Source organism: Pleurodeles waltl, chromosome 4_1, assembly GCF_031143425.1.
Source record: "Pleurodeles waltl isolate 20211129_DDA chromosome 4_1, aPleWal1.hap1.20221129, whole genome shotgun sequence".
In the NCBI taxonomy this organism is placed as follows: domain Eukaryota; kingdom Metazoa; phylum Chordata; class Amphibia; order Caudata; family Salamandridae; genus Pleurodeles; species Pleurodeles waltl.
In genome coordinates this window covers 917,104,738-917,128,683 of record NC_090442.1, presented here as the reverse complement: position 1 = coordinate 917,128,683, position 23,946 = coordinate 917,104,738, and the positions used below count along the sequence as shown (strand labels likewise).

Sequence of the window (23,946 nt, the reverse complement as noted above, 5' to 3'; positions counted from 1 at the left end):
CGGGCCGGCCAAACACACATGCGCAATGTGCGCTCCCCAGTCTGGCACTGTGTTACCGAGCTGGCGAGAGCAGGCACAGGCTCCCAGTCAGCCTGGCAGCACCCTGCCTATGTCTGCTGAGGAGATGAAGGAGCCGTGGCGCGGGGGTAAGTTTAAAAAAAAAAAAAAAAAATGTTCCCAACTTTAATGTTTTTGTTTCCTCGTAATCACTCTTCCATTCCCTTTCAGCGCGCGCTGCCACGCCACGCCCCTTCAAAGCTTTGCGAGCTGGGACTGATCAATGGCCTTCTTCCACTGGGGCTGGTCTTTAGGATCTGAGCACGGTTCCAGGTTATCCTGCCTATTCTGTCTGACTAATGCCCACATTTTTCTCTCTCTCTCTTGTCTTCCATCATGACTATTAGATTTCCAGCAGAGCGCCCTTATCACTGTACTTCAAACCCTTATGGGCTTAAAGGCCTACAGGGCACCATGGTTAAATGTGTCATTGGTCACTGTGTTTCTAGTGTACATGCATAACATTCAGAGCAGAATTGAGTCGTGACGAGGACTACTTGTGTGTACCATTCATTATGTTTTGTGCCAGACTTGGCTCCTGTTTTTGCTGAAACTCCAATAAAAAGTTTTTTTTCAAAAACTCTTATGGGCCTGAGTTGTAGGTTTAAGGGATGGTTAACTATAGTGACTGCAGGAGGGTCATAGATTGGTGACTCTATTTAATGAAGCTGAAATGAACAAATGTTCTGAAAGATTATTTGTGACATTCATGATGCCAATCTAAGTGCAACAATAAATATGATTTCCAAGGGTAGTTATGTCACTAGATTGAAAACTGCACTTGGTCTGAACATATAAATGTGCTGTTTAGTGTTAATGCACTTCTTTCCAATGGAAAGCTGCCACCCACCTATGTAGTAAGTCATTTGGGTGCTGTTATTATTGAAACATGTACGTTTAGTTACATTTGCGTGTTTCACTTCTGAATATTGTGCACCTGGGCCTCTGGGGGTCACGTGGACTGCAGACCACCTTTGCAGGTGGCTTATTGAATTTTAGGCAAGAATTATATTTGTCAAAACATTGCTAAACGGATATGTTAGCACTGTGCTGCTACAGAGCTTCAGGCCTTCTGTTATCTTTTTAAAATCCCACATGTGGTTGACGTAAAGCCACTGTTCATTCCACATTAGGAATATGACATTTATTATACTTCCACAACTTTTGTGCCTTTTTATCCCGAAGTTACCAAAAAGTCAAATATGCCAATTAGTGTTTGCAATTACATGCCATGTTTTTTGGAGTAGAAAACAAGTTGTTTGAGCCTTTTTAACAGTCACATGTTTTTCAGAGATCGAAATGTGCCACCAATTCAGTCGCAAAAAAAAAGAAAACAGGAGAACCATACAAAAAGATGAACTTCACACACATTACTTTCCCTTCCGTTTCCATCTAGGTCCCTTGTCCCGGAACACACTCATTGTTTGTTTTAAAAATTAACATGTGAAAGTGAAAATGTGATTCTGGCCATTATTACCTCAACAGGTCCTTCATTCAGGATTCAAGAGGGACAGGAATCTTAGTAACTGGTCAACCCACTCAACGCCGAGAAGCATAAGATTCGTCCCTGAAAATGGTGCACAGCCTACAATGAAAGGAATCACCTCTGGGTCTAGGCTAGGCAAGGAATTCATTGCTGCTATGAATATTGTTGTTGAGAAAAGATCCCCACAAAGCACCTATGGTTAATAATTGAGTTCCCTGGTGACGGTCGGTACAGGTTGTAGAGAACTGTACGTGATTGATGGCTCTTAGTCATTCTGATCTTCAGAACAGCAAAACCTTTGCCAACGAGGCTAGCCTCATATACCCCTGAATTCAAACATAAAGAATATATATGTTATAAAGAATAACGTATTGTATGTCCACCTCTACATCAAAAGGAAACTGGAATTAACCTCTGAGTTCTGTGGCTTACATAGGTTATTGGTCAGCAACCTGTGTCTATATGTGCACAGAGCTTCTTGGTGACTTTCAGAATCCTTATAAATTACAGTTGGATTGTGTTGATCCAATGTATCTTAATACTTGTAAGTATTAATGAGTGCTGGCATCTTTGGCGTTTTGAGCCAGATTGATTTAGGTTTGTACTTTAGTCAGTTAGGCTGTGTTCAGTTATGACCCCCCTGCAAACAGTCTGCAGTAACCCTTTCAAATCCTGGCTATGACACTCAAAACAAAAGTCTCAAACAGTGAGGTACAGATCCCTTTCTAAATACTCCCTCTGTATATATGTAGGACAGAACAGAAAAATATACTGTAGGGCATACGCACCAATCTACTTTGTAGTTCATCCCTTGATTAGGCATGTTTTTGTGCTATTCCGGAGCATCACATATTCGAACAGCTTAATCCTTAATGCAATACCTATGTCTTAAAGACAAAATTATTGCTAATGTCTTCTCAGCAATGTTGTGGTTAATGTGATCTGGAAAGCAGAAATGTGCGATTCTCCAATCAAAGCATGGAGGGAAGGTTTTTAGGCTAGGCCTCCAGGGCGTCTAACTTGGCTGCCCTATATATGTGAATGTGTGGACCTTAGACATCTTACCATCAATGTTGAAGAGGGTTTGGGACATAGGAAATAGCACTCACTGTAGTAATTGTTGAAGCCCTTGTGCTATTTTTCCTTGAGCTGGTTTAGCTTTCGACTTCCTTCTCTGTCTGCTTGTCTGAGAACCTGAGAGAGTGCATGGGTGCAGGGGGTAGTTTAGGTCCTAAGCTTCCAAACATGTATTTTACATTGTGGTGGGTAAATGTGTTCCTGTGTCCTCCTTTACTGGGGTGCACGGAATGGATTGCTTAAGAATGAGTGGAAGTATCATACATTTTAAAAACTGTGAGCCTCAGACTGAATGCTGCCAGGTTCTTTCTTTTCCCAGAGTCAGAGCCATCAAGGAGGCAGCAGAAGTATAATTGAAGTGAGACTACTGTAAGTTCTTATGTGTAGACCTTCCTTAAATGTTAGTCTGCAAATTGGAGATCAGATTGAAAACTGCAGGTCAGCCGGTCTTCAGCCTTACAAAGATGAATCACTTTTCCTTGGCAATCGCATCTTTGTTTACTCCCTATGCAGTGCAGAATAAATTGCAAGGTTCCTTGACTGGTATTAGGACAAATTTGCATTGATCTCAACTTGGTGGTGGCATGCTGATCATCAGTTACTGTCCGTTGTGAATTTCCAGAGGGGCTAATTGTACAACTTTGCACTTTGATGATTACTTGCATCATTTGCCTCATTTAAAACTTAAGACACTTTGTTATAGAATGGGTTAGTATCAGCACCCATAAATTGTCTTGACATAAAGAACACTCATTCCCTCATAGTGTGGGCTCCTGCTCATCTTTCATCCCGTACCTTACAACCTACTCCCTATGTTTCTGGGGTCAGGGAGCCTGTTTCCTTCTGCTAAGCCCGTAGGACATTTTTAGGAGTCTCACCCTCTGCCTTCGTACTCTAACTCCCTTTGGGGGCTGCTTGCCTAACAATACCTTGGTCATCAAAAGCATAAAATAGTTTGTTGGCATACCTTTTCGTCCACTGTTCCTTACTCATTGGCAGCAATTGAATTCTTCGTTGGGTGCTATTGCAGGTTGGGCTGTTACCACTGGACCCTTCCTTTAATGGTTACTGAAGGCTTATATTTCGTTCCCGACTGCAAGATCCCAGTGTGTGTGTGTGTGTGAAGTTGCTGGTTTCTTAAGTCCAAGACCATCGCATAAACCACCTCTCTGCAGGCTCCCCGCTACTAACAAGGAAAGGGCCTGACGATTGCATGTGGCAGGCTCTAGCTACAGCACTGCAGTTTACAAGGGAAGTCTAGCCCTTACTAACTGCTAATCAGTATAAACAATCCTATAGAAATTCACAAGAAAAAGCTAAAGCTAGTCAGTTAGGTGAAACCCTCTGCTAATACAGTTCTTACCTGCATTATGCAGCCTCTATGGTCAACTCAAGGGCAAGGCAACATTAGGCAGCTACCTAGGGCATCACAAGTCTAAATGAGGCCCCAATGCAGCGGGACTGCTGTGGACACGTACCATTTACTATCTGGGCGCAAACCTCCTTTTTTTAAAACATCTTTATACCAACTGGTCTCCTGCAGGAACGTATCTCTGCTTCCTCTTCCATTTTCAGCTAAATACAAATTTTAAAAAATGACATGAAAATACCTTCTGAGCTTTGCTTTACTGCGGATGGCCCTATGTCAGAATGAAGTCTATATTTTATATCCTAAGCTTATGACAGACAGGCCATCGCGAGGCACACATTAGAATATTTTGTTTTGCAGTTATTTATTCCATGGGATTTAATTTTGATCTCAACTACAGGTTTCCCAGACCTTATTTTTGTCATTGTCTAAAATAAAAATCGAGTTCAGGGCCCCGTGAAGGAAGGAGCCTGGTAAAATAAATGACCACATATTACCCTCGGGACATCTAGTTGCCATACTAAACAAACCCTAGCCTGAAATAGAGCTACAAGTGAGTGTTTATAATACGTTTGGACATGTGTCACATATGGCTTGTAATGAATGTCAAATGAATTTAGACGTTTTTCGTGTCCTTGTCCGAACTCCAATGTCCATTACCTACCACGATTTCGCATATACAGAAACATTCTGCAATTAGGAAAAGTTACATCATTAGTTTGCTGTCCCAGTAACTAGTGAAAATTTCGCAAGACAAAAACACAAGCTGCCAAGGAAGTCTTTTTTTTATTTATTACACGCTGAACTGTATTTTTTTTTAAAGTCAGATGATGGAGTTATCTGATGCCACCTGTTACACAAAGCAGTAAAAAGAGAGAGGGATGTCTATTACAAGATATACATTCTCAGAGGGGATCTGAAAAGAAATGGACAACATTTGCTTCAATTACTGTAAGTAAGTATTTCGAGTTTGTAATCAGTCCAGCGTTTTTAGTTTAATATGACCTTAATGTCCAATAAACTTACCCAAACCGTTAAAACAACATAAGCACAATATAGACGGCTCAATATATAAAAATTTTGGGGTGGAAGGTCAGAGGGCAGAGAACAAGTCTTGCATTCGGATGCGGCTGTTGGATTTTGACAGTGGTGGAAGGTAGAATTGAGATCTGGGCTGAAAGCTCAACCGGGCCTAAAATTAAAGATGTGCGAGTAGGTAGGCAGATGGAGTCATGTCACCAGGGCACCGCATTTACATTCCTGAACTGTTTTTACATATCGCTGCATTCCGGGAGTTGTTGTCTTTGGTTCATTGTAATTGAGCCAATTGGACCAATACACTTGGTAGCACTGATACGTAAAAGCACAGTCCTTGAATGGAAAAGTGGTGTCATCGATACATGGAGCCATCTGGTCACCCTACGTGCAGAGAGATTGTCTCCTCAAGAACATTGTGGAAACAATGGGTACAAATAGTGACTTTTACAGCATAGATTTAAATAAACATGAAGAGAAAAACACACATATATATATATATATATATATATATATATATATATATATATATATATATATATTCACTGAAAATATCAAAGGTTACAGGTATGTTATAGTTAAGTTCTGAATTTACTCTTACAAACCCTATAAAATGCAGCAGTTATAGTTAACTGAGCTAGCTATAATTTGCGCTCCCGTATTGCACTGCTTATGACCTCACATACTACATCACTCATGACTTGGTCAGTGACATCATCGATGACATCACTGATGGCATCTCAAATGACATCACTGATGACATCATCCACATAAACACACACACACGCTCATTCACACATACAAACTCTTGTATATCCACAGACACACATCTACTCACATACTTATTCACAGAAACATAAAACTAGTGACATACACACTCATTCCTCAAAGAGCCACTGACAGAAGTACCCAGTCACCCATACTGTACTAACTGAGGTATTCACAGACTCGTACAGCTAGTTACACACCCACTCATACACCTATACAGCCACTGACACACCTACTCATACACCCATACAATCACTCACAAAACCAATTAATAGAGCACTCATCTACTGATACATCCAGTCAATCATCTGTACAACCACTCACACAGCCTCACACCCACCCATAGAGTCACTAACACAGCTACTCACTCATCAATACAGTCACTTACACACCCAATCACTCAAGTATACATCCATTCAGACACCCAGTCACTCACATGTACAAGCACTGATACACCCAGTCAGTCACCCATGTAGCCACTCACACACCCACTTTCACTCCCATATAAAAACTGACACACATACTCACTTTAGGATACAGCCATTCATACACCCACTCTCCGTCCCATACAGTCACTGACATAGCCACTCGGTTATACTTACAGCCATTCATACATTCACTGACTCACCCATACAGTAACTGACTCACCAAATCACTGACCAATACAGTGACACCTATTCACTTACCCAGACAACCACTCTCACACCCACTCACTCACCCGTACAGCTACCCACACACCCACTCAAGGAGATACAGACACTCACACTGTCACTTGCTCACCCATGCAGCTACTTACACATCCACTCACTCTCCCATACATCAAATGCTTCAACCACACATTCACTCATAGACCCACTCACCCATCAATACAGCCACCGAGACTCACTGGATGAGGTCATCAGTGATGTAATTTGAGATGTCGTCAGTGATGTCACTGACCATGTCATCAGTGATGTATGTGAGGTCATAAGCAGTGCATTACCGGAGTGCAAGTTATAGTTAGCTTAGGTAACTATAAATGCTAAATTTCTTAGGTTTTGTACGAGTAAATCAGAACATAATTATAACATCCCTGTTTTTTTCCAGTGAATTTCTACGGTTTTATTAACGTATAGTCATTTTTCATTACTATACGTTAATCCAACCTCCGCTGTGCACTGCCTTTGGTATGCACCTCAGCTGTAGGCCACAGGGCCGCAGGCCAGGCCCTGAGGCCATCCCCTATAAGCACCCAATGTTCCACCGTGCACAGCCTTTACCCATGTGCAGCGGAGGTTGCCCGCAAGGGCTGGCCTGCAGTCAGACCCTGCGGCCAACTCCACCTAACTATCTATGGCCGTGCATGGCGAGAGTTGGCCGCTGCCTCTCTGGGTGTGAGAATAGTTGTGAGAGGTTGTATCTGGGAGTGAGGGTGGTTGTGACAGCGTCTGTCTATGTGTGAGAGTGCATACATCAGTGTTTTAGTGATTGTGTCAGTGTATGCGTGAGTCTGTGAGTGGGTGCATGAGGGTGTCAGTGGGTTGTGAATTGGTGTGTGTGAGTCTGAGTGAGTCTGTAAGTGGGTGCATAACTGTCTAAGTGCATCTGTGAGTGGGTTCTTGAGGGTCTGATTGGGACTGTGAGTGGGTGCATGAGTGCCTGAGTGGGTGTCTGAGTGAGCACGTATGTGTCTGAGTGGGTGTGTGAGTGGGAGAAAGACTAAAAAAGATAGAGAGGGAGAAAGAGAGTGAGAGGGAGAGAGTTAGAGAGTTAAAGTTAAGTAGGCTTTGATATATGATATACCTAGAATGAGATATTTCTGCACAAATTAAAAAGAAAATGTATTTGTCATTTAAAAAGAGTAATATTACCTTTCAGTATCAGCATTAAACATTTGTAGTAACAAACTGAGCTAATCATTTTTTTAATTTTTATTTTTTTCATTGGCTATCTGGAGCGACGGGGAGCCCTTAAGGGCTTCCCCGCGCTCCATACATGTATTTTTTAAAATTTATTTTATGACAAGCCCTTTATGGGCTATCTTGGACCACAGGGGGAGTCTCAGGGCCTCCCCTGCGGTGCCATTGCTTCAGCAAGCAAGGAGGTGCCTTAAGCAGCAGCTCTGTGGTTGCTGAAGCAAACCTTTCATCTCTGTTCCCTGCACGCATGCCTGCATACAGGAGACAGAGATGAAAGCTCTGATTTTTGACAGGGAACCTGCTTGACAGGTCCCGCTGTCAAAAACTAGAGTGTTTGTTGTGACTTGGCTGCAGCTTCAAAGCTGCAGCCAAGGCACAGCAAACAGCTATGCCCTGGGGGTGGGCACCCGGGACATAGCAGGAGAGCCTGCCCCGGGGTGGGAGAGGGGGGTGTCCCCTGGGCCATTATTGGCTCCTTGAGGGGGGGCCACATGGCCCCCATCCAACTTACAAGAAGTCCCAGAGAGGTGGTGGTCCCCAAGGCTATTGGGGGTCTGAAATGGACCCCCTTTACATTATTTTGTATTTGCCCTGGAGAGGTGGTGATCCCTAGGGCTGCAGGGGACCCCAGAGCACCGTATCCTATTGCTTAACTGCCCGGGGAAGTGGTGGTCCTCGGGGCTATGGGGGGGGGGGCACTCTCCCCCACTCATATTTCTATATTAGCCCCAGGGCGGTGGGTGGTCCCTGGGGCTGTGGGAGAGGCCGTAGGTCCTCCCTCACTTTAAAAGAGCATTTTGTCCTGGGAGATGGTGGTCCCCGGGGCCTGTTAAAGCCCAAGGAGGGGAGCCTCGTGCGCTTCCCTCCTCTATTAAGCCCCAAATGCCCCCGGGACTTGGCCCACTGGGGGCACAAAAAGAAGTGTGGAAGACCACATTTAAAAAAAAAAAAACATCTGCTGATTTTTCCAATGTTTTTAAAAACAAAAAGATGCTTTTTAGCCCTGGTGGGGTCCCTCAGGGACCCCTGCATCAGGGCTAAGGGGTCAGGGTAACTCTACCCTGGCCCCTTTTCTTTTTTTGGGGGCTTTTTTTCTGGGACTCGGCTGAAGTAGAGTCTCAAGATGGCTGCCAACACTTTAGGTGTTGGCAGCCAATCAGATATTTAGCACGGGGACAGTTGGCTCTGTGGAGGATCTGAGACTTTAGATATCTATATTTTTTTCCTTAAGTTACTCCAAAACTACTGAAAGGATTTGCAGCAAACCACAAAAAGTGTAATCTGTAGAACAGAATCTAGCTTTGTGCCAAATTTGGTGTAATTCCGTTCAGTGGTTCGGGCTGCTATAGGCGTGTCTAAAGGTTCAATGGAAAATTGAATGGGGAAAACCTGTTTTGGAACCCACCCCCTTTTTCTCAACCCTCCCTTGATGGGTCACCCCGAAACTTTCAAGACAGAAACTGAACTGACCAAAGTATACGTTTTGAAAATGTCATGAAGATTCGTCAAGTGGCGCCAAAGTTATAGGCTAAACAAAAAAAGCTCTGTCTATGGAAACTAGGTCCTAACTATAACTACCTGGTGGCGACTGCTACTAGGTGTTGAATGTTACACTTACCTGTGAAATACTTACATTTGTGTTGTAAAGGCTTATGCGTGGTAACATTTTGCGTGGTAAAGGCATATGTGTTGTAATAGATGCATGGTAAAGGTATTGCATGGTAACTGCTGCGTTATTAAGGCTGTTTCCCAAAATGGACTCATGCCAGTAGGGTGGCAAAAATCTTATCACCGGCCTCAGCTGTGAAGTACCATTCCTGAGATCTGCACACATTAGTCTTCGCAACACCCTGCAAATTTCCCCTGGATGTATTTGATCTTCTTGGAGAACCATTGATAAAATCACGATTGACGTTTTTAGGGCTCGGTGTTCGACATATGGTGACCACTGCATGCATCAGATTGATCACTCAATGCAATCACTCCCTATGTTATGCCAACACTGGGGATGTTTCTCAGTGCTTGGTTGAATGCAAGGCCATATTTTATAATGAGAATTAGATCAATGGAATGTTAGGAGATCCATTGAAGACAATGTAGTGCTCTGGACTTCTAATGGCAAACACAAGCCCAGAGCTCCAACATTGCAATGTTTGTCTCACAGCAACAGCTGTGAGCAAAGGCCTCACGGCGCCCATGGGGATTTAAATTGCCTCAGGCTCCGTGAGGCTTTTGTTTTATTTATTAGAAAACTCTGCCCTCTAGTGGCGGAATGTTTTAATAGCCTTATAGCCCGCTGTAGCAGGGCCAAGCCAGCCATTAAAGGCCTTCTCCCTTGTTAAAGGCCCTCGCTTTTGGCTTGGTCCTTTAATGCTGGAGCGAGCCTTTAATGGCCGGTGTAGCCCACATCCATGGATTATGAGGCTGTAATAACAGTGCAGAGCAACACAGCACAAGTAAATAAAAACACATACATAAATTATGATGTACTCATGGTGACATCATTGATAATGTTAATGGTAAGTTGGTGTTACATGTCGCCAGTGATGTCATTGACAGTGTTATTAGTGAGCTCATCTATAACATCATGAATGAGGTAATGAATGGGCCCCGGCAAAATTTAAATTACAACACCGTAATTTCTGGAATTTTGCATTAAGGTTTGTTTTGTAAAATGCCTGAACATATGCTGTTTTACCACACTGAAATTCCATGGCATTTGCAGTAAAATTTACTGCCAGTGTGTGGGAATAACGTGAATGGAAAGAACACGAGTGGCTGTTTCTGCTGCCACTTGTGTTTTCACATTAATATATCTATATATATTTTTTTTTTTACAACACAATGTGTCTTTGTGTCATAAATTGACTCGAGGGCACATTTCATGCTAATATTCAGTGTTAAATGACAGATTTGTATTTTACGTAATTACATGTAATTCTGCGTAATTTTCCAAAACATTGTGCATAATTACGGGAAATCAAATTATGAGAATTTCTCATATCCCTTGGGGGTGTGTTATGATTTGTGCAGCTCACCATGGCCAAATTTAGTATTTTTTAGGGGTTTTGTTGTAACCACAATGTCACTTTACTGGCATGTTGAAGTTCTGGCGACCTCATAAACCACAAGGACGAAGGCTGGGTTGTTTTTAATTGTCATCAGCACTCCAAAATGCCAATATAGGACTATATTCTATTCTACTTTGGGTTTGTTAAAAAACCTATGTCTAAGGGAGAGCTTGAAGATGCTGTTCACTGCAAGAGTCATTTAACGATTCGAATCGTCTGAAATTAGAATGTTCGAATTTTTCTACCTTTTATGAATCAAATGTTGCTTGGACGATGGTAAAACTGTGCAGAGCCGCTTGGGTATGTCTTTCTGATGATAGAATACTTAGTTCACGATTTCACAAGGACCCATGACATACATGTCTTCCCTATTTGACAATCCCCTGTGAAACAGGATTGTTTTTGCACAGTGTCATTTTGTGAAATAAAAGCACCTAAAGTGTCATTTATTTTGGATTAGTGGTTATCTGTGCTGAATAATGTTTATTTTCATTGATATATTCTCTTTTTATTCTAGATTTTCAGTTTTGTGGACTTAATTGATCTAGCAAGGTGCTCTCAAGTTTGTCGATCATGGAAGATGATCACCCAAACTAGTTCCCTTTGGAGCAGTGTAAGTTTGCGTGTTTTGAAACAAGTACTTCATGTCCATTTAAGCATAATAAGAACTATTGAAATTGTATAATTTTATCTCATGAAGCATTAAAAAAAACTCCTAATACTGGTTTGGTATAATCTCATACAAGATTGCAAAACCTCTACTTTCTCTTACACGAATCTGATCGATGCCCAACTTTAGATCACGAAAAGTCTAAAGATCTTGTGTCAAAATCGCTGCCCTCTGAAACTATTTTTCTTAGCACCACAGAGATAATTTCAACCTTCTCCTCTTTAAGAAATGTGAAGCAGGTTCTGTTCCCCTCTGGTTTCAACTCATGTTCTCCTCCTTGCCCCTTCTCTCCAGCAATTTGAAGTCATGGGACGCACCCTCTCTAGTGTTAAGGGCCCTACATTTCTGAGGATCTGAAACCGAGCCCCACAGCTGCCAAACCTTCGGCTGCTTATGTGTGGCATTTCCATGTTTTCAGTGTGAAAAGGTGTGACTTTTTATCCCCTTTTGTGGGACACTTTAAGTGACACTTTATCACTGGTAGAACTTAAACATAAATTGAATAATACAAATCTCGGCGTGCACAAAACAGCCAAATTATAAAACTTTCAGGTTATGCAGGTGTAGGGAGGAATTATATGAAGGTGCAGCGCCTGCTGACATCTTTGACTAGGAAGCATGCCACACCTGAGTGGAATTATAACCTTTACATTACTAAATACTAATAATTGATTCTATTGTGAATTAACCAATAAACCTTTTGTCTCCACTCACATTATGTAACATTTACAATTTGATTGGGTTTAAAACCCAGGACAAACCATCGTAAGCAATGGAATAGCTTGTTTACATACCTAAACTGATCGTTTTTTGTGTTTTTTTGTATTTTCTGCTTGAGCTCCATTGCACATTTAATTGACACTGGATTTCAGTCACAGTATCAGAATGATTCCCCCCTCAGCACAAGCACTAGGTGGGCTTAAACATGTATTAAGCACCATTCCATTTTCTCAGGCCTTAACATCAGCATCACAGCCCCAACACTCCAAAAAGGCAAATAGGACAGGAAGATGAGCAAAGAAATAAATGTTTCAGATGGTGCTCTCGCACAGTAACGTCTCTGACCTTACAGTTTTGCCCATGATGTGCCAGACATCATGACCCTTCTGACACTATGTGTGCTTCTAGGCACAGTGCTGGCAGAGCAAGAAAACCCAGTCAATGCTACAGGCACGGCTATAGGGCAGTAAAATTAGCTTTCTCCAGGTCCTTATCTAGAGTCTATGCAACTGGTCCCTTTACTGGTCCTTCCCCCCATCGCCAAAGAGTGAATCCAGCTGTAGCTGCTGTGCAGAGTATGTGGCCAGGGCCAGCTTTGGGGCGGTGGGACCGGAGCGGCCGCACGGGGTGCTGACCTGGATTGGGGGGCCCTGACTTCAGCGGGGCGCTTTGTTTAGCAATAACTCACCAGACGAAAAGTTCCTTTTACGTCCAGCCTCCAGAAAGCAATTAAAATGCTAAGATAACTTTTGTGATTAATGTTCTTGCTAAAGAGCGAGAGACCGGTTTTTTTTCCAGTGGCAGTTTTGACTCGATATAAAGTAGCGCAGAGGGTTAATATGGTTGCTGTATCCAACAGAACTACTACGTTTTATATGAATAGCTGAGTGGATTAGTAAAGACAGCCTTTACAAGTTCTTTAAAACAAATGAAATGTATGTGAGAGGGGCTATGGAGGTATGAGGGGCACTTTTGGCAGGTGGTAGTGAGGGAATCCGAGGAGGTGATCATGGGGTGGGGACACCAAAAAAGATTGCTGCACTGGGCCCCACCAGCGCTAAAGCCAGCCCTGTATGTAGCTACCCATTCGCAGTTGTAGCATGTAGTGACTTTCCTTGTAAGTTTCTCCCAGGGAATGATCACATGGTCCCTTTGTTTGCAGTTATAGTGGGGAATGGCTTCTGTTGGTGATACTGGGCACAAAACATGTGATTGTTGTCCTCACTGACTAGGGGTACTACAAGCATCTAATGTAGCTTAAAAGAGCATTCAGCCCAATATATACAATTGTACATGGGAGGATGGCATATTTTTTGCTGTGTGCCGAGGTACTTAGCTACGTTTGAGCAGGAGGGGATGGACCATAAGTGGTGACAGGTGCAGTACTTCCCTAGACTGGAGTGAGTTCAGGGAAACAGAAAAAGTGCACAGATTGCGGAGGTTCAAGCACAAGGGGACAGGCCAGTTGTGGTGACAGGCTCGGGTTCTCTTGTTTTCCTAGCCCTGAGGAGGCCTTTGATGACTATGGGCCGAAACATGTCGACCTTTCAGTAGGAGGAGTCGGACAAGATATATTGACATTTGATTTATACAGTCACAAGGAGAAGGCGAAGTGACAGGTGTCCCGCGAGCCCCTTGATTGGATGTCTACCTGCGGGTGTAATGGAAGCTGGACTCGCACTATACAAACAACCTTTTTGTATCTAATAATGAGAACCAAGGGAAAACAAATAGACAGTGAGGTCTCCTGCCATTTATGGACACTTGGAATGTGTTGAATGTTGGAGTTTTGTTCAAATCTTGTGTAATTTTATTTGTTTTTGCTTTTATATTTGCCCTAGAGATCTATAAAACGTCATGGAATGTATACGGATGCATAGATATGCTCATTACATTTTCTGATAAAAGAATACGTGGTTATGTTTCGTATGTGAATCTATACCTGCATTCTAGCATTTTTCTCTTTTTGAGTATTGTCTACCACGTCGTATGTGAATCTATCCCTGCATTCTAGCATTTTTCTCTTTTGAGTATTCTCTACCCAGGTCACGTGGGGTTAGATTGACGTTTTGTGCTGTATTTCCTGGGGGTTTGGGTAAGTGATAATACATTGAAATGAAACTGATGTTTCAACATTTCGTGCTGTATTTCTTAGGAGTAGGGGAAGTAGTAATACATTAAATCAAACTGATGTGTCAACGATCCTTGCTAGCTGAAGTAAGCTTTGAGTGCATATGGCAATCATAAAATGAGGTCAGATTCAAAATTCTCACTGGTTGTGCGTTGTTGCCTCATTAACCCCTCGTTTCTGCTGTCACGAAATAGTAAATTAGTGAAGGTGAGGAATGCAGAGCAGTCATAATTTAGGTAGGATGCAATGTTAACATCTCCCCAGTGTACTCAGGGACACATGTTACGTTGTGTTTGTTTTGTCTTTTCTGATTATTTCTGTGCTTATTCGTTGTACCTACACTTTGTGACTTCAATCTCGTCTTGAACTGAGCAGCATTAAATGACAGAGGTGGCTGGTACTCCAGAGTAAACCACCCCTCCCAAAAGAAACCAAAATAAAATACACCCTCACTCAAAACGCCCAACTAAACACTAACTACAAAGTAAACACAACTACTACATATACATACATTACACACTTACATGCATTACACTTGTTTCCAGACCCGCCAGTGGGGACAGATATCTGTGAAAAATGATGATGCTGTAGGAATCCAAGTGCTCTCAACAGTCAGTCTGTCTCTATTTCCCAAATAAGTCTGAACTTCTTTCAGCCAATCAGACACGACCCACATGCGTAGCTGCAGCAGGTTAGAACTTTCGCATGGGGCAGGCCCAGTCAAACTCCCATCAATCACAGTCAACGCCGTAGGTAAGCTGCCAGTCAAGATATAAGGCACTTGCAGGTGCTATCAGACTTGCGGACACAAACTTTCTACTAATAAGCTGTCTGTGCCATTGGGTGGAAGAGAATGTTAAAAGCATCGAAAACAAATATTTTTTAAAGAACACATGCTTGTCTGATTTGTGTAAGAAATCTCAAATATTGCAGCAGTGCAGATAATGTGTTACCCTAACCCTTAATGAGTGGCACTTAACAGGCTGGAGGATCCGCTCAGGTTTGAGCGTCATAATCAGGGTCTCTTAGTTCTGAAGGTTTTGGTTAGGGTCCCTCAGGTATGTTCGGTGCTGGTGTTGGCACGTCGGACCCTAATAAGTAAACCTACAAGGATACGCGTATAGGCCGATGGACCTTTTGACCACGCTTAGAGTAGTTCCCACCAAATACCACCGTACCCACACAATTCAATAGTAATAACAATAATTGACATAAATATTCAATAGGAGTCAGTAATTTCCACACACCATGACCTCTCAGCCATGAATAACCACACCTTTATGTAAAAGTTTGAATATTTATTTCCCTATATTAGCAATGCTAATATAATGTAACTTGCATGAGATTAGCATATTTGGACTTCATGCAAAACAATTTAGATACACAAATTTGGAAAGCCATCTAACTATGGCTCTATCAAAATTAGTGGTTTATACCCAGAAACAAAATCAAATAGACATGACAATCAGTAACATCATTTTATACCTGTCCTCAATATGGATCAGCAAGCTGTGACAGTCTTCGTCGATAGGACATCAGTTCAGTCAGCAAGGAATCAGGATTAGGAATGTCTCAGAGACAGACATATAGAATTTCACTTCAAGGCAACAAAAGTAAAGCACGTCTTCTCTCTGGACAGTCAAGAAAATATTGGCGTGGCATCTCCCGGTGCAGTCTGGCTAAGTTAAATTTTCGAAAGCTGTTTCCCATATCCCCATTGGTGAAGGAATCACATGTTTGCACTTAGTCCAATAAAATTATACCCCATATCTAAAGTTCTACTAGTACATGGTTCACATGTCGATGATTGGCTCCTCTTCTTCCGTTCTCGTCATTGCGCCCATCAGGTAACAATATTGTTGCAGCTTATACTCCAGTCAGTACATCCATTGTCTTCTATAGGGAAGGTCTGTCTCACACATACTACATTGAACATGGTATTTCTAGCTAGTACATCATCCTCTAACAATCAATTCTCATGAGAACTGATTTCAGCTATGAGCACTTGGTCAGCACAGAGGAAAATCACAATTTAATTCTTTAAACAGCCATTTTATAAGTCGCCAAAGAAATGCAGCTTGACATGAGGCCATGCAACTAGGCCCAAGACCGTGCTAAGTTAAGATCTATGATTTCTAAAGCTAATACACAATGTATAACTGTGAGAAACTGGGGCTGATTGCAGAGGCCCCGTAACTTTTTGCCCCCATTTTCCACTTTATGCTGGTGTTTTCCTGACTCTGATGGTGCCCTGGGTACTGCTAACCAGTCCCAGGGCCTGTGCTCTGTGTAAAATGGATATGCAAATTAGGCTAATTATAATTGGCTAAGTTAACCTACCTATAAGTCCCTAGTATATGGTAGGGCATGTAGGTTTAGGGACCACAGCATAGGTGGTGCACACCTAGGTGCATTGCTGAGGTGCCCAGTGTCATTTTAAAAGCAAGCCTGCCTTGCTGGCTGCTTTTAAATTAAAGTTAAATGCAAATTCGACTTTGGAATTAAAGGTACTTCCAAAGTCTTAAACTACCTTATTTTTACATATGAGTCACCCCTAAGGTGTGCCCTATGTGCCCCTAGGGCTGGGTGCCATGTAACTATAAGCAGGGACTTTATAAAAATAGATTTATAAGCCCTGGTGAGGTAAAAACAGCCAAATTCGTTTTTCCCTCATTGAAGTAAATGGCCTTCATAGGCTAGAATGGGCAGACTTTATTTTAAATTTTAAAGTCTCCTTAAATGTTACATACCAAGAATTTGGTATCAAATTGATTGTTATAATAAATCCCACAACTTCCAGTTGTTGGATTTAATATAACTAGTGCAGGTAAAAAGTTTAGACTTTACCTAAAAAGTTGCCAATTTCAGCTCTGCATTGTTTTTGCTGCTGTGCTCTGATTGGCCAGCCTGCAGCAGCTTCTGCCAGGCCACTTTAATGAGGTGTGAAGTGGCCTGGCTTCACACAAAGGAATGTGCTTGGGGGAGAGAATCTCCCCTCAGCAGATGGGGAAGCAGGAAGGGGGAGGGCTGCCAAACTGGTCTTCAAAGGCAGAGAAGGACATCTGGAGCACCCAGCAACACCCCCACATCCTGCAACCCCAGACAGCTAGGTGCCCCCTTGATTAGATTAGGAGAGGGCAGGAGAGGGGTGTGTTTATGATTTTTAGCCACACCAGTGGGTGGGCTCAGCCAGATCTCTCCTCTAAAAATCAGATTCATCCATTTTGGATTTTTAGAGACTGTTGCCTTCTGGGATGGATTTTTGCCACACTTCCCAGGAAGTGGTCATCACAGGGGGACGACCCTGTCCCTGATTGGAGGACCAGGGCCCCCCTGCTTTTCACCCAGGAGCAAGGATAAAACTGGCAGACCTGCACCCACGCCTCAGATCCCCTCCAGAATTCAACAAGAAAGGAACTAAAGAAGAAGAAGGACTGCCCTGCTGGACCCCTGGCCTGCACCTGGACCCTGCACTCAGAAAGACTGCACCAGCTGCACACTTGGGCTTCACCACAAGAAGGACTTTGCCTGGCTTCCACTGGTTCAAGGAGGGACTCCCTGTTTGCTACAGGTGAAAAATTGCTATCCAGAGTCCCCTGCACCAACTCCTGAAAAAGTGACCAGCTGACCACTGTCCAGTGGCCAAAAAGGAGTTTGCGCCAGGTGTATTCTGGGAGTTGAAGTCCGCACTTCCCAAGGACCATCACAGAACTTCTGGACCCTTGGGGTGAGCTGTGGACCCCAAAAGAACCTTAAAAGAACATCTGGGTGAAGCCCCAGAAGTTTGGAGAAGATTGGAGAATTTTTAGAAAAAAGCTCCATAAAGTGACCGACCCGACGCGGAAATTCTAGCTGGCTTGCCTCAACCGCGACCCGGCCTGACTTCGTGGTTCGTCCCGGTAAAGAAAAACATCCGAAAAAGAGACTAAGTCCGAACGTAAAAAGTTGACCGGGACCTTCCAGCCATCGTATCCGAGAAGGGCTCCACGGACGTCGGATCAAGATCCAGGTTTACCCCGGTCGAAGGATTTTCATCTCGAAAAAACGACTAAGTCCGAAGGTAAAAATCACCACCGAGGAAACCGACTTCGCGTATCCGGACAAGGGCTCCAGGAGGTCGGATCCAACTGGCAGGTTCGTCCCGGGGAAGAAAAACATCAAAAAAGAGACTAAGTCAGAAGGTAACTTTTTAACCGAGGCCTCCCGCGACTTGTAGCCGAGCAGGGCTCCATCGCGGTCGGCCTGAAAGTTTGACTTTGCCCCGGTCCTGGTGCAACCAGATGACCCGATTGGCGCTTTTTGTTTCTAAGCGCTAGAAAATAATAATACTTTAAAAATTCATATCTCCGGTTCCCCTGAACCGATTTTAATCGTTTTTGTGTCATTTTAAAGATAAAAATATAAGCTATTTTTATAAATTGGTTTTGGATTTTTAAACTGTTTCCTGTGTTTTATTTAATTACTGTTTTGTGATATTTGAATGCTTTACACTTTGTCTCCTAAGTTAAGCCTTGACGCTCGATGCCAAGCTACCAAGGGTAGAGCTGGGATTAATTTACTGAGACCTAACTGTACTTTTGTGGAGGTTTGTGGCTTGTTGCTAGGTGTAGGTACCTACCTGCCCTACCAATAACCCATTTTCCAACATAATTGGAAGCAGCGACGGGATCCTGTACTTGTGTTCAATATCACGTTACAGTTTTAGATAAAACAAATTAAAAATCCTTTAAATTGTCCTAGTGCAAAAATTGTTTTTAATTTTTAATTTAATTTTTTTTTTTTTTTAATTAATTTGGATTAATTTCAATTATTGAATTTTTGTAATTTTTCTAAATTCTTGTTTCCAATTTTTGCAAAAAGTTTTTGTTGACACAAAACTAGGGAACCATGGAGCTTGATCTGGCTAGCCTACCCACACTGACAGTAGTCCAGCTTAGGGGGTTGTGTATTGAGAGGGGGTTGCCTGCAACCCCTGATCTCAGGAAGCAAATCCTGATTAAATCCCTGACAGCATGGGCTGAGGTCCAAGAGGTAGAGACAGAGGAAGCTCCAGAGGAGGAAGAAAAAGAGGAAGATGCTAACTCTAACCACTCAGGGGAGGGAAGGCATCAGACCCCAAGTGAGGAAGAGGAGGAACGGTCCTCACTGGACAGTCACTAGGCGCAGACCCAAAGCTAGTGGTAGGAAGAGGGTCCTTTCAGGAGGAGAGAACCCATCCATCAGGGAAAGAGAGCTGGAAGCCCAGCTAGCCTACATAGCTTTGGAAGCAGAGAAGCTGGCCCTAGAAAAGAAAAAGTGGGCATACAAAGAAAAAAGAGATGGAAGCAGCGATAAAGAAGCTGAGGTGTCCATGGGTGGGGGAGTTTGCCCCAGATTACCCAAGGGGGTGGTCCCTACTTATGTAGAGGGGGATGACATAGATAAGTGGCTGGAGGCCTTTGAGAGGGCACTCCAAATGAGAAGGGTTAGGCCTCAATACTGGGGTTCCCTTTTGTGGGAGTTGGTCCCCAACTCAGGGAGGGATAGGCTTCTGACCTTAAGGGGGGAGGAGGCAGATTCATACCCTAGTATGAAAAGGTGCTTAGCCAAGAAGTTTGGTCTGACCCCAGAGCAATATAGAATGAAGTTCAGGGACACCCAGAAGGTCAGTACCCAGTCTTGGGTTGACTTTGTAGACACCTCACTAAAAGCACTGGAGGGCTGGATTATTGGCAACAAAGTAAATACTTATGAGGGGTTATACAATCTGATCATGAGAGAGCACATCTTGACCAATTGTATCCAAGAAAGGTTACGCCAGCATCTAGTGGACTCTAAGCTGACCAACCCTAGAGAGCTAGGGGAGGCAGCTGATGAGTGGTTGAGAACCAGGGTGGTTGTCAAGTCCCAGGGGGGAGACTCCAAGAAGGGGGGGACAGGTCCCCAAAAACCTAAGGAGGGAGGTGGTAAGCCCACCACAGAGACTCCCTCTGTACCCCAGAACCCTAAGAAGGAGGAGAGTAAATCCCACTCCCAATCTGACATGCAGAGACAGGGAGACCCAGGGTTAAAAAAGCTCTTGGACAGTAGGGCTTGCTTTGACTGTCAGCAGACAGGTCACTTCAGAGGAGATGCAGCCTGTCCAAAGAAAGTGGTTAGCACTGGGCTGTCCAGTGTAGCCATAGAGGAGGATTCCTCAGATGATGAAGTCCTCCTAGCATTGTGCTGGGAGACAGGACCAGATGGTAAGCTGGTGATCCCTGAGGGTGGGAGTAGGCACTTCCACCACATTCAAGTGAATGGGATCCCTACCACTGGCCTGAGAGACACCTGTGCCAGTCACACTGTAGTGAGTGACCGGTTAGTGACCCCAGACATGTATGTCCCAGGAAAGACAAAGAAAGTCAGGATAGCCACAGGGGAGGTCACCTCTAAATCTGTAGCCATAGTGCCCCTAGAGAGGGAGGGTATCCTTGACTGGATTAGGGTGGTAGTCAGTGCTGACCTTCCCCTAGATTGTATCCTGGGCAATGACCTCCCAGAGGTGAGTCTGGTCCCAGATGGGGCGGTCGCCCAGGGCGCCCCCCCAAACCAAAGTCCTGGGGAGTCAGTCCCTACAGTTAGGAGACAGGGGTCCCCAAGAAAAGGAAAGAAGAAAAGGAAGGGTAGGCCACTCTTAAAGAGAGTTCCAGGGAGCCAAGGGCCTTCTGCCCCAGTAAGGGGGGAGCCCAGAATTGGCACTGGTGAGGCCTCACCTGACCCCAAGGAAGTCCTGAGTAGTCAGGCAGCTGTCCAGATGCAAGGTGTTGCCCCTGCACTGACAGAAGGGAGAGTGGAAGGAGGGTGTCTGCCACAGGAGGTGGTAGCCCCCCACTCTAGACAGCAAGAGGGGTGCCAGGACCCCAAAGATGCCCCTAAAGCAGCTCAGCCACCTGTCAGTGGAGAGCTTAGGGTGTGGTACTGGGTACTGACAGCTGTCAGTAGCCTCTGCTGGGTGCTAGCCTTCCTGGCAGCACTGTACTTGGCCTGGGAGGCAGACCCCAAGGCCAATAGCAAAATAGGCCCCCTGACCCTGTTGGTCATGGTGGGGTTGCTCAAGTGTTGGGTGACCTCTTTGGGTAAGCTAGGTCTTGCCCTAGCAAAGTTAGGAGTAGGGGAGGTGGGCACCTCACTACCCAAGTTGGCAGAGAGAGAGGAGGAAGACCCCCCTAGAGGGAAGTTTCAGTTTGGGTTGGGTCCTTTTACTGTTGGGATGGCTTCACTACCCAGAGGGAGTGACCCTGACAGGAGGATATAAGGCAGAGTAGGCCCTGCAAAGGGACAGCCAGTTTTCTTCACTGTCTTCCTCGCCTAACAAGCCAGGAAGACTCTCCCAGGGTTGGGCTGAGTCTCCTGGGCGTGTGGGCTGGGGGGGGGGGTTGTGTGAGAAACTGGGGCTGATTGCAGAGGCCCCCTAACTTTTTGCCCCCATTTTCCACTTTATGCTGGTGTTTTCCTGACTCTGATGGTGCCCTGGGTACTGCTAACCAGTCCCAGGGCCTGTGCTCTGTGTAAAATGGATATGCAAATTAGGCTAATTATAATTGGCTAAGTTAACCTACCTATAAGTCCCTAGTATATGGTAGGGCATGTAGGTTTAGGGACCACAGCATAGGTGGTGCACACCTAGGTGCATTGCTGAGGTGCCCAGTGTCATTTTAAAAGCAAGCCTGCCTTGCTGGCTGCTTTTAAATTAAAGTTATATGCAAATTCGACTTTGGAATTAAAGGTACTTCCAAAGTCTTAAACTACCTTATTTTTACATATAAGTCACCCCTAAGGTGTGCCCTATGTGCCCCTAGGGCTGGGTGCCATGTAACTATAAGCAGGGACTTTATAAAAATAGATTTATAAGCCCTGGTGAGGTAAAAACAGCCAAATTCGTTTTTCCCTCATTGAAGTAAATGGCCTTCATAGGCTAGAATGGGCAGACTTTATTTTAAATTTTAAAGTCTCCTTAAATGTTACATACCAAGAATTTGGTATCAAATTGATTGTTATAATAAATCCCACAACTTCCAGTTGTTGGATTTAATATAACTAGTGCAGGTAAAAAGTTTAGACTTTACCTAAAAAGTTGCCAATTTCAGCTCTGCATTGTTTTTGCTGCTGTGCTCTGATTGGCCAGCCTGCAGCAGCTTCTGCCAGGCCACTTTAATGAGGTGTGAAGTGGCCTGGCTTCACACAAAGGAATGTGCTTGGGGGAGAGAATCTCCCCTCAGCAGATGGGGAAGCAGGAAGGGGGAGGGCTGCCAAACTGGTCTTCAAAGGCAGAGAAGGACATCTGGAGCACCCAGCAACACCCCCACATCCTGCAACCCCAGACAGCTAGGTGCCCCCTTGATTAGATTAGGAGAGGGCAGGAGAGGGGTGTGTTTATGATTTTTAGCCACACCAGTGGGTGGGCTCAGCCAGATCTCTCCTCTAAAAATCAGATTCATCCATTTTGGATTTTTAGAGACTGTTGCCTTCTGGGATGGATTTTTGCCACACTTCCCAGGAAGTGGTCATCACAGGGGGACGACCCTGTCCCTGATTGGAGGACCAGGGCCCCCCTGCTTTTCACCCAGGAGCAAGGATAAAACTGGCAGACCTGCACCCACGCCTCAGATCCCCTCCAGAATTCAACAAGAAAGGAACTAAAGAAGAAGAAGGACTGCCCTGCTGGACCCCTGGCCTGCACCTGGACCCTGCACTCAGAAAGACTGCACCAGCTGCACACTTGGGCTTCACCACAAGAAGGACTTTGCCTGGCTTCCACTGGTTCAAGGAGGGACTCCCTGTTTGCTACAGGTGAAAAATTGCTATCCAGAGTCCCCTGCACCAACTCCTGAAAAAGTGACCAGCTGACCACTGTCCAGTGGCCAAAAAGGAGTTTGCGCCAGGTGTATTCTGGGAGTTGAAGTCCGCACTTCCCAAGGACCATCACAGAACTTCTGGACCCTTGGGGTGAGCTGTGGACCCCAAAAGAACCTTAAAAGAACATCTGGGTGAAGCCCCAGAAGTTTGGAGAAGATTGGAGAATTTTTAGAAAAAAGCTCCATAAAGTGACCGACCCGACGCGGAAATTCTAGCCGGCTTGCCTCAACCGCGACCCGGCCTGACTTCGTGGTTCGTCCCGGTAAAGAAAAACATCCGAAAAAGAGACTAAGTCCGAACGTAAAAAGTTGACCGGGACCTTCCAGCCATCGTATCCGAGAAGGGCTCCACGGACGTCGGATCAAGATCCAGGTTTACCCCGGTCGAAGGATTTTCATCTCGAAAAAACGACTAAGTCCGAAGGTAAAAATCACCACCGAGGAAACCGACTTCGCGTATCCGGACAAGGGCTCCAGGAGGTCGGATCCAACTGGCAGGTTCGTCCCGGGGAAGAAAAACATCAAAAAAGAGACTAAGTCAGAAGGTAACTTTTTAACCGAGGCCTCCCGCGACTTGTAGCCGAGCAGGGCTCCATCGCGGTCGGCCTGAAAGTTTGACTTTGCCCCGGTCCTGGTGCAACCAGATGACCCGATTGGCGCTTTTTGTTTCTAAGCGCTAGAAAATAATAATACTTTAAAAATTCATTTCTCCGGTTCCCCTGAACCGATTTTAATCGTTTTTGTGTCATTTTAAAGATAAAAATATAAGCTATTTTTATAAATTGGTT

General features: G+C 44.3%; 1 protein-coding gene across 1 annotated transcript in view; it reads left to right on the top strand.

The window, feature by feature from the left end:
• Positions 1-23,946, top strand: part of FBXL13 (F-box and leucine rich repeat protein 13) — a 1,108,093-nt gene that overhangs the window by 239,806 nt on the left and 844,341 nt on the right. Inside the window, exon 8 of the mRNA XM_069229683.1 lies at positions 11,279-11,374. Coding sequence (XP_069085784.1) covers positions 11,279-11,374 — 96 coding nt within the window. The remainder of the gene's footprint in view (positions 1-11,278; positions 11,375-23,946) is intronic.